The 12341-nt window shown below is 38.7% G+C and overlaps 1 protein-coding gene across 1 annotated transcript in view; it reads left to right on the top strand.

Annotated features, from left to right (window-relative positions):
• Nucleotides 1-12341, top strand: part of LOC147345295 (phospholipid-transporting ATPase ABCA3-like) — a 199913-nt gene that overhangs the window by 5627 nt on the left and 181945 nt on the right. Inside the window, 1 exon segment of the mRNA XM_086375382.1 lies at nt 8684-8825. Within this exon segment, the coding sequence (XP_086231508.1) occupies nt 8684-8825 (142 nt within the window).

Here is a 12341-nt window from a genome sequence, read left to right as displayed (position 1 = left end):
CACAAGTAGGCCTCTGGGAGTGATTAGAAGGGCCAGTTCTACTTCCAAGCCTTGGTTCCCCTACCCTTATGTTTTACCAAGAACATAGAGCCATATACCAATTATTGTTACATAGGCCACATCCTATAGAACAGTGTCCCAGATTAACAGAGTGTTATCCTTATCTGAAATTGAACAGGCATTTTCAGTTTCTTCTCTCAGGTCTGCTGCTTCTGAGTCATAATGGCATATGGTAAGAACTATAGATCCAGTGGTTCGGGTGCCCATTATTGTATCTCCTTAACTATAAAACAGGTCCCCTGCTGGAGGCATATTGTGTGCCTTTACCCCTATTGCAGACCCATTTCTTTTTCTGGACTCCACTGAAAATTTTTACATCATAAATAGATCTGACCAGTTCTCTTTGTGGTATATGCCATCACCAAAATTTTGAAAAACAGGCTCATCAAAAAAAAAAAAAGGCCCATCTCTTTTTACAGTGTTTCTTTTGAGTGGTTAGGAGTACAGTGTACAGCAAAACTACTCTTTGAGGATATATCCTGGCATACCTCAGAGACCATTGGACCCATAAAAAGCTCACCAGTTAGCAAGGTCCTGAATCTTTATAGGCTTTATCTCTCAACCTGTGGTAAGAAAATATCTTACTAAGGCATTTAGAATGCTTGTCACTTCCTGTTTATCTGGTCTAAATGTAAATGCAAATTCACAGGACTTAAAATATATAGAACCATTTTGTAAATGACAAAGTCAGAAGACGTATATAAAACATTTAAAACTACAATAATCATTGAAGTGTAATACTGGCATATGATCAACAAATATATCTATGACACAGAACAGAAAGCCCATAGTCATTTGGGACTTCATTGTGATTTAGTGGCTAGGACTCTGTGATCCCAGTGCAAGGGCCTGGGTTCAATCCTTGGTCATGGAACTAGGTCGCACATGCCACAACTAAGAAGTCACATGCTGCAACTGAAGATCCTGCATGCAGCAGCTAAAGATTCCACATGCCACAGCTAAAGATTCCTCATTTCAGTAAAAGATCCTGCAGGCCACAAATGAAGGATAACACATACCATGACAAAGATCGAAGATACCACATGCCACAACTAGGCCTGGTGCAGCCTAATTCATTCATTCATTCATTTTTAAAAATAGAAATACAAAGGCACCAAAAATCTTACGGGGAAAGAAAGATGTTTCAATAAATAGTGCTGTAATGGTTGGATGTATATATGGAAAAAATGAAACTTGAACTGACCTCCTACTACACACAAAAAATTAGCTCATGAATTTTAGATTTAAATGTCAAAGCTAAACCCAGTGCTTTTAGAGTAAAGCAAAGACAAGTATCATCTTTAGTTGGGAGTAGCAGAATTTTTTAGATCACAGAAAGTGATAACCATTAAAGAAAAAATTAATAGATTAACTTTTATCAAACTTTTAGAAACTTCTTATCATCAAAAGACACTGTTGACTTCTGGTCTGGACAAGATGGTGGGGACTCAGTTCTTTCTGTCATTCCTCACTAAGCACAGCTGGATGTAATGCAAAGGCAAAGCAAAACTCTGAAAAGTGATAAGAACACTGCAAGTTGTTTTAAGACCTCATGCCTAGAGGAGCAGCACAGGGGCACACATCTTAATGTATCACAGCCAACAGATGACAGCCAAGACCCAGCATTATCTGACCTCCAGCCTAGCAATAGAGGGCAGCAAGTAGCCTCATGCCATTCCACATCAAATGGAAGCATTTCTAACATTAGACAGTTCTGACACATCTAGCATGAGGAATGGATAGGGAGCCCTGATAACTATTAGTGGCCAGGAAAAACACTCTCCTTCCTTACCAAGCCCTTCCCCTGCTAATATATACTGAAACACATGAGCAAGAGGTACTCAGCCACAAATATCCCAGTCTAGAAGCCTCTTCATCACCTCCAGCCTAAGACATCCCTCAATGCAAGACTCGAGTGGGTGGGCCAGTGGAACCATCAAGAGGGTCCCAGCTACAAAAAAGTGGCAATGTCTATGGGCCAGAGACTCTCTTTTCCTGTTCAGATACATGAGGGCAGTCAAGGAACCGTGATAGGGAAACTCCACCACAAGAAGTCCCACATTCAGAAAGAGTTGTCTGTCCCATACCGGCAGGTCCCTGCCACATGTGCCAAACCAGGAAAGCCTCTTCCCTCTTGTGGGCTGAATATCCTGTCTTATATTCGGAGCCCCCAAAGCAAAACAGGCAGAATTGGCATGAGGAACTCAGCCACAGAAAAGGTCTAGCCTGGGAAGGTCTTTATGCCTTGTGCCTCCTCTGCCCCTAGAAGGAAAACTCGTGTTCCTTTAGGCAGAAATAACAGGAACCAGTGTGAGCCCCAATGGAACCAAGTAAACTATGAGACCAAAATTAGTACTTAAAGAGCTCTGGAAATTAAATTGTCATTGAAATTAAGCCATTGCTGCATAAAATAGGCTGACTGCCTTATATAATAAAGTATTTAAATAGGATCCAGAGTCTCCTAAAATAATAGACAAAATTAACAAAATAAAATAGAAAATCATCTGTCGAACCAAGAACCAATTTACTGATATGAGAACTGAGATGAATTAGAGGTTAGAATTATCTGAGAAAGATTTTAAAGCAACCATCATAAGACATGTTTCAACAGCAATTAAAAACTGTTTTGAAACAAATTAAAATATAGGAAATATAAGCAGAGAAATAAAAGTTATAAACAAGAAGTTATAAGCAGTAAATTCAGTAACAAATAACAACCTAGTGGGAAAAAGTTGGCTTAAACCTTAACATTCATAAAACTAACATCATGGCATCCAGTCCCATCACTTCATGGCAAATAGATGGGGAAACAGTGGCAGACTTTATTTTGGGGGGCTCCAAAATCACTCCAGATGGTGATTGCAGCCATGAAATTAAAAGATGCTTACTCCTTGGAAGAAAAATTATGACCAACCTAGACAGCATATTAAAAAGCAGAGACATTACTTTGCCAACAAAGGTCCGTCTAGTCAAGGCTATGGTTTTTCCAGTAGTCATGAATGGATGTAACAGTTGGACTATAAAGAAAGCTGAGTGCTGAAGCATTGATGCTTTTAAACTGTGGTGTTGGAAAAGACTCTTGAGAGTCCCTTGGACTGCAAGGGGATCCAACCAGTCCATCCTAAAGAAAATCAGTTCTGAATATTCATTGGAAGGTCTGATGTTGAACCTGAAATGCCAATACTTTGGCCACCTGATGTGAAGAGCTGACTCATTGGAAAAGACCCTGATACTGGGAAAGATTCCCATTATCAGGAGGATGAGAAGGTGGGAGAAGAAGGGGATAACAGAGGATGGGATGGTTGGATGGCATCACCAAATCAACGGACATGAGTTTGAGTAAACTTCGGGAGTTGGTGATGGACAGGGAAGCCCAGCGTGCTGTAGTCCATGGGTTCGCTAAGAGTCAGACATGACTGAGAGACTGAACTGAACTGAACTGGGATGGGCTTAATAATAAAGTAGACAGAGGAGAGGATATAACACTGAGGAATAAATTTATCCAAGGAAGTGCAAAGAATGTGCACTGAAAACTACAAAACATTGCTGAAAGAAATTAAGACCAAAATAAAAGGAAAGACAGCCCTAGTTCATGGGTGTGCAGATGCGTTCTAAATTGCTTCATTCATGTCCGATTCTTTGCGATGCTATGCACCGTAGCCCACTAGGCTCCTCTGTCCATGGAGTTCTCCAGGCAAGAGTACTGGAGTGGGTTGCTGTGCCCTCCTCCAGGGGATCTTCCCAACTCAGGGGTCAAACCTGCATCTCTTACGTCTCCTGCATTGTCCGGCAGATTCTTTATCACTAGCAGCATCTGGGAAGCCCTAAGTTCATGGGCAGGAAGACCTAATTTGTTAAATCATACTACCAATAGCTACCTAGATTCATCACAATCCTTATCAAAATTCCATGCTGTATACCTAAAACTACTATTGTAAACAATAGTAAACTATTGTAAACAATAGTAGTTTTAGGTATACAGCATGGAGTTTCAAAATTTTTATAGATTATACACCATTTAAAGTTATAAAATTTGTTTATATTCCCTGTCCTGTAAAATATGTCCTTGTAGCTCATTATTTTAAAACTAATAGTTTGTATTCCTTAATTCTTACCCCTATATGCCCCTCCCTCTTTCCCTCTCTCCCACTGATAACTACGAGTTTGTTCTCTGTATCTGTGAGTCTGTGTCTGCTTTGTTGTAGTCATTTGTTTTGTTTTTAGATCCCACAGTTGAGTGATAGCAAGCAGTATTTGTCTTTCTCTGTCTTTTCTCTAAGCAACATGTCCATCTATGATGTTGCAAATGGCAAATTTTCATTCTTTTGTGGCTTAGTAATATTCCCGTGTATATCTTCTTTATCTATTTAACTGTGGATAGACATTAATCTTGCTTCCACGTTGGCTATTGTAAATAATACAGCTGTGAAAACTGGGGCACATGTATATTTTTAAAATGAGTATTTTGCTCTTTGAAAAATACTCAGGAATAGAACTGCTGGATCATATGGTAGCCCTATTTTAATTTTTTAAGGAATCTCCATACTGTTTTCCATGGTGGTGTTGGTGGTATTCAGTCACTCAGTCCTGTTCAGCTCTTTGCACCTCCATGGACTGCAGCATGCCAGACTTCCCTGTCCTTCACTATCTCCCAGAGTTTGTTCTAACTCATGTCCACTGAGTCAATGATGCCATCCAACCATCTCATTCCCTGTCACCCCCTTCTCCTCCTGCCCTCAGTCTTTCCCAGGAACAGGATCTTTTCCAATGAGTCAGCTCTTCACATCATATGACCAAAGTATTGGAGCTTCAGCTTCTGCATCAGTCCTTCCAGTGAATATTCAGGGTTGATTTCCTTTAGGATTGGCTGGTTTGATCTCCTTGCTGTCCAATGGACTTTTGAGAGTCTTCTCCAATACCACAGTTCAAAAGCATCAATTCTTTGGCACTCAGCTTTCTTTATGTTCCAGCTCTCACATCCATACATGACTACAGGAAATACCATAGCTTTGACTCTGCAGAACTTTGTTGGCAAAGTGATGTCTCTGCTTTTTAATATGGAGTATAGGTTAACTGGTTCCAAATAGGAAAAGGAATACGTCAAGTCTGTATATTGTCACCCTGCTTATTTAACTTATATGCAGAGTACATCATGAGAAACGCTGGACTGGAAGAAACACAAGCTGGAATCAAGATTGCCGGGAGAAATATCAATAACCTCAGATATGCAGATGACACCACCCTTATGGCAGAGAGTGAAGAGGAACTCAAAAGCCTCTTGATGAAAGTGAAAGTGGAGAGTGAAAAAGTTGGCTTAAAGCTCAACATTCAGAAAACGAAGATCATGGCATCCGGTCCCATCACTTCATGGGAAATAGATGGGGAAACAGTGGAAACAGTGTCAGACTTTATTTTTGGGGGCTCCAGAATCACTACAGATGGTGACTGCAGCCATGAAATTAAAAGACGCTTACTCCTTGGAAGGAAAGTTATGACCAACCTAGACAGCATATTCAAAAGCAGAGACATTACTTTGCCAACAAAGGTCCATCTAGTGAAGGCTATGGTTTTTCCTGTGGTCATGTATGGATGTGAGAGTTGGACTGTGAAGAAGACTGAGCACTGAAGAATTGATGCTTTTGAGCTGTGGTGTTGGAGAAGACTCTTGAGAGTCCCTTGGACTGCAAGGAGATCCAACCCAGTCCATTCTGAAGGAGATCAGCCCTGGGATTTCTTTGGAAGGAATGATGCTAAAGCTGAAACTCCAGTACTTCGGCCACCTCATGCGAAGAGTTGACTTACTGGAAAAGACTCTGATGCTGGGAGGGATTGGGGGCAGGAGGAGAAGGGGACGACAGAGGATGAGATGGCTGGATGGCATCACTGACTCGATGGACGTGGTTCTGAGTGCACTCTGGGAGTTTGTGAGGACAGGGAGGCCTGGCGTGCTGCGATTCATGGGGTCGCAAAGAGTCGGACACGACTGAGCGACTGAACTGAACTGATAGGTTTGTCACAGCTGTAAGTCCAAGGAGCAAGTGTCTTTTAATTTCATGGCTGCAGTTACCATCTGCAGTGATTTTGGAGCCCAAGAAAATAAAATCTGTCACCATTTCCATTTTTTTTCCCCTATTTATCATGAATGATGGGACTAGATGCCATGATCTTAGTTTTTTGAATGTTGAGTTTTAAGCCAATTTTTCAGCTTTTTAATCTCAACTAATGCAGAAAAAGTTTTGAGAAAATTCAGCACCCATTTATAATAAAATTAATGAGCTCTGTTACAGTCATACTATGGAATATTACTCTATTCCTGCATGCTCAGTCATGTCTGACTCCTTGTGACCTGGTAGACTGTAGCCTGCCAGGCTCCTCTACCCATGGGATTCTCCAGGCAGAATACTGGAGTGAATTCAACCCTGTGATGGAACCCAAATCTCCTGCAGCCCCTGAATTGGCATGTGTATTCTTTACCACTGAGCATCAGGGAAGCCCCCTATGGAATACTGCTCAGTGATAAAAAGGAATTAACTACTGAAAATAGCAATTACATTAATGAATTTCAAAACATACAGAGTAAAAGAAGCCTTCTATGAAAGAGTACAATTCTATATTTAATTCTATTTATATGAAATTTTATAATGGCCAGAATTAATCTGTGGTGAAATTAGGAAAATTATATCTCTGACTGTGGTCAGGATCAATGGGGAAAGGGCATTATAAAAACTTTCTGGAATGAGGGTAATGTTTATCTTGATAGTAGTTGAGTTAGAATAGCTATGCATTTTTAAAACTTATATCAGATCAGATCAGTCACTCAGTTGTGTCCGACTCTTTGCAACCCCATGAATCGCAGCACACCAGGCCTCCCTGTCCATCACCAACTCCCGGAGTTCACTCAGACTCACGTCCATCGAGTCAGTGATGCCATCCAGCCATCTCATCCTCTGTCGTCCCCTTCTCCTCTTGCCCCCAATCCCTCCCAACATCAGAGTCTTTTCCATGTACAGTTAAGATTTGTACATTTTACTGTGTGTAAATTTTACCTCAAATGAAAACTATAGGCAACTATTAAAATCTAGTAAATGGTGAACTTTTGGTGAAACTATGCTGAAGTCTAACTTTCTTTGCAGTGCATCCAAAACTTAAGTATATTGATAGATAAAGTATATAGATATTACATATATACAAGTTTATATAGATATATATTTAAGCTTACATGATGTATAATATAAATTATATATGCACACCTAATTTCGCCTTTTTTATGAAAAAGGTAGCATACTTGTCAGTAATTTTTTTTCTTTTTGAACCATAAATCCATTCTTCTACTTTGCTTTTTGATGCTACAGTTACATTTCCACTTTTTCAGCCAGCTATCAGACTCAGCTAATAAAAGGCACTAGAGGCAGACTAGAAGCAAGAGTTGGAGAAAAAGAAGTAACTTTAACTTTCTGTTGGCTTTCTGGCTGCTTGTAGTTGCTGTGAATGACACCCCAGCAATATCTCTTTTTTTTTTTTTTTGTCAGTAGCATTTTCTTTCTCATAGTGGCAGACAAATGCAGTTTGAAGATTGCTCAATGCTTTTCAACATCAGCTTTACCACACCCTCTCAAAGATATCCAGCACTAGGCAACTGGAGCTCCTTTTCAGAAGTCAAGGTCCCCATCCAAAGTCCCCTCTTTCAAGCTCTGTAACCTAGTACTAGCTGACTTATGCCCCTGCTCAGAGGCTTGATTTTTCATCCCCACATGACCTCTCATTTAAGTTTACAAATTTTACTAATTACAAACCCTTGTTTTTGTTTCCTTAGTCCTAGGGCCAATGACTGCTTCCTGCTGTCTCTATCTGATACCTTAGAGCTCTCCTATCCATTAGGTTATCTAGTATGGATAGTATAACCTATCCATTAGGTTATCTAGTTTCTATTTCCTGACTATACCTCGAGCAGATACAGAATTCTGTATTGTGTAATTTATGCAGTCTGTTATGTATGAGCGGTTAGGTTGATTCCAATACGCTGTATTTCCACGACAAATAATGTTACAGCAAACAACCGTGTGCATGTGGTTTTTTCCCATACTGTTTGAGGTTTATATTCCAAGTCTGTTATTGAAAGTATGATTGCTGAATTAAACAGTGCATGCATATATGGTTTTGTGGACCATTGTCAGATTCTGCATTATCATTGTGCCATTTGCATACTACAAGCAGTGTATTAAAGTGCCTGTTGACTGCCTTGCCAACACAGTATGTTAACACAGTATGTTTTGACTTTTCCAGTGTGACAGGTAAGAAAGATATCAATGTAGTTTTAATTTGTATTTATTCCATTCTGTGACATTGAGAAGGTTTTTATATGTTTGTGGACCATGTGCATATCTTCTTATTGTGAACTGTCTGCATTGGGAGAGGACTTAAAATATAAATATGATTGGATTATATTTGTTGTGCTTGGAGTCACTGTCACTTGCAGGCATTCAGAATCACTTTCATATCAGATGAGTCTCAATTTCAAATTACATGGTTTCCTATGTGGATTTAACTTTGCTTTATTTTCTAATATTTGCTTTTCAGTTTAGTTTGGTTTTAAACATAGTTTGTTTTCTGCTGCTACTTCTAGGTAAAATACCATCTGCGTTTTGCTGCTATACAGAGGACTATCATATGGCCAGATGAGACGGGCTGGAAAACAACCTTACTTTTCCCTAATCAGCCCTCTGTAGGACCCAGGAATCCAGGTCATCAGGATGGAGGAGGTCCTGGTAAGCAGATCCTTATGTATATGCATACTTAATTTTTATTACACTTGCATAATAATATATATGTTATTTATATTGTGTATATATGTGTGTGTATGTGTATACATGTACGTATACATATATGTATTTACACAGATATATGAAATAAATCACTTTATTCTTAACTTGCAATTTTTAAATTAAATGTATATTATATAAAAACTACTAAATCTTATACATTTGGTAAACTAACATATATATATAGAGAGAGAGAGAATATATAATATATATATATAATGCTTTGTTGTTATTTAATCGCTAATTCATGTCAGAATCTTTTGTGACCCTATGGACAGTAGCCTGTAAGGCTCCTCTGTCCATGGGATTTTCCAGGCAAGAATACTGGAGTAGGTTGCCATTTCCTTCTCCAGAGGAATTTCCCAACCCAGGAATTGAACCCATGTCTCCTTTGGCAGGTGGATTCTTTATCACTGAGCCACCAGGGAAACTCTTCCAATTCTTATACCAATACGCTTATCTTTATTTAGTTTAGTGTTCTGCTTTTCAAATACATATATTTTAATTTGTTGGTATTGTTTGAATATTCATGTCTATGTATAATTCTATTGATTTGATCTAAAACTTAAAAAATTGTGATGACAATTTTTAATTCAAATTTTCATATTGCATATTTTCTTGAAAAGCCCTTAATGTGTAATATGAGTTTACCAACTATACTTGAGATTTTTATGCAAAGTGAAAGTGAAAGTCGCTCAATCGTGTCCGACTCTTTGTGACCCCATGGACTATACAGCCGTGGAATTCTCCAGGCCAGAATTCTGAAGTGGTAGCTGTTCCCTTCTCCAGGGGATCTTCCCAACGCAGGAATCAAACCCAGGTCTTCCACACTGCAGGCAGATTCTATACCAGCTGAACTACCAGGGAAGCCCAAGAATACTGGGGTGGGTAGCCAGTGCCTTCTCCAGCAGATATTCCTGATCCAGGAATCGAACCAGGGTCTTCTGCATTGCAGGCGGATTCTTTACCAGCTGAGCTACCAAGGAAGCCCTTGAGCTTTTAATATTTAGCAGATATTCAGCAGAAGGAAAAAACCTATGCACATTTTAGCATAAGCAACAAAAATTGGAAACATCATAACCAGTAATAGAATAGATGAACATATTAGACAGTCATTAAAAATAATCTATATGTAGTCTGTTAAGAAAGAATTTAAGCTGAGTCTACAAGTAACTGTATGAATTAGCTAGACGGAGATAAATGAGTACTATTCCACATAGTGCAAGTAAGATCATAAACACATCAAGATAGGATGCCACATTCAGGGGACTACATGGCATTTTGTTTGTTTTCTTTTTTATAGCTAGAATAGCGACTTATACAGGAGGCTATTCAAGGTGAAGCTAAGAGGCAAATAGATCATTAAATACCTAATGTGTAAAGTGAAGGAATATGAAATCTCTTCCTGGAAGTTATAAGAGACAAAATCATAGCAATATTTAGTACAAATAGGAGAAATGATATGGTAGTGGATGCATCTCTTCAAGTAATGACACTCTCCAAGTAATGACACTCATGTTCATCTTTGGTATTTGTTTAAATCTGAACTCAAACTTTTGTTTCTATTGATGAATAAATAAGACTGTGACCTATATTTCACAATTTATATAATTGATTGCAGTGTTTCAGAGAATGGCCCTTATTTTGCATTGGACATCTGAATTTTGTTTTATTCCACTTGTTGATTTTGAGCGTTATATTACTTGACACCAGGCAGTATGCCCTTGGGTTTCCTTAATACCATACTATTAGTGGGAAAATGTTATGAGAAGAAGGGTGGATGAAGCATGTTTGGTAACATTTAAATTAAGGAAGAGTAAATAAAAGAAGACAAGGATACAGAGATTAAGAAGGATTGACAAGTAGGTGAGTAGAATATTAAGACAGCTACTGCCTCATGCTAATTCACTTCAGTTATATCTGACTCTTTGAGACCATATGGACTGCAAACTATCAGGCTCCTCTGTCCACGGGATTCTCCAGGCAAGAATACTGGAGTGGGTTGCCATGCCCTCCTCGGGGGCACCTTCCTTGGATAGGTACTAAATATATTAAAGAAGGAATGAGAAACCTCAATACTTGATATTTCAATTTTATAACCACAAAAGAATCTCTTGAAGCCTAAAAACAGCAATTCCTTCATAAAAAAGAGTTTCTATTAAAAAAAAAAAAAACTATAGAACATTGATGAAGGAAATTAAAGATGACTCAAAGAAAGGGAAAGATGGTCCATGCTGCTGAATTAGCGAGTTAATATTGCTAAGATGGCCATACTGAAAGCAATCTACAGATTTAATACAATCTCATTCAAAATACCCATGGCGTTTTTCACAGAACTAGAGCAAACAATCCTAAAATGTATATGGAACCAGAAGACTCCAAATTGCTGAAGCAAGCTTGATAAAAAAGAACAAAGCTGAAGCTCTCGTATTCCCTGACTTCAGACTACACTAGAAATATCCAGTAATCAAAACAGAATGATGCAGCACAAAACAGATACATAGGCCAGTGGAACAGAGTAGAGACCCCAGAAATAAATCCACAGACCTGTAGTCAGTTTATATAGGTAAGAATATACAATGAAGAAAAAAGTCTTTTCAATAAGTTAAGCTGAAAAAAAAAAAATGGGCAGCTACATGTAAAACAATGAGATTAGAACACTCCCTCATAATGCCATGTACTAAAATAAACTTGAAAAAGATTAAGGACTAAATATAAAACTTGATACTGTGGAACTCCTAGAAGAGAACATAGGCAGGACATTCTTTGATGGAAATTGTAGCAAAGTCTTTTCTATCTGTCTCCTAAGACAAAAGTAAAAATTAAGAATTAAGCTTAAAAGCTTTTGCACAACAAACATCAACAAAATTCCATTTCTCATATGGAATGAGAAAAAATATTTGCAAATGGTATGGCAGACAAGGGGTTAATATCCAAAATACACAAACAGCTTATACAACTCAATATCAAAAAAACTAACAACCCAGTCAAAAAATGGGCAGAAGACCTGAATACACATTTTTTCCAAAGAAGATGTATGGATGGCCAACAAACGCATGGAAAGGTGCTCAGTATCACTAATTATTAGAAAAATGTAAATCAGATGAGATAATACTTCATTTATATCAGAATGGCTGTCATCAAAAGTCTACAAATAACGAATGTTGACCAGAATATGGAGAAAAGAGAATCTCTTGTACACTGTGCTGCTACTGCTGCTGCTGCTGCTAAGTCGCTTCAGTTGTGTCCGACTCTGTGTGACCCCATAGATGGCAGCCCACCAGGCTCCCCCATCCCTGGGATTCTCCAGGCAAGAACACTGGAGTGGGTTGCCATTTCCTTCTCCAATGCATGAAAGTGAAAAGTGAAAGTGAAGTCTCTCAGTCGTGTCTGACTCTCCGTGACCCCATAGACTACAGCCTACCAGGCTCCTCCATCCATGGGATTTTCCAGGCAAGAGTA

The sequence above is a fragment of the Bos grunniens genome, chromosome 25 (genome assembly GCF_055505025.1).
Source record: "Bos grunniens cultivar Pamir isolate PY7600 chromosome 25, Bosgru_T2T1.0, whole genome shotgun sequence".
In the NCBI taxonomy this organism is placed as follows: domain Eukaryota; kingdom Metazoa; phylum Chordata; class Mammalia; order Artiodactyla; family Bovidae; genus Bos; species Bos grunniens.
Note: the sequence above shows the minus strand (reverse complement) of the source record. Positions and strands in the feature narration are given on the sequence as shown.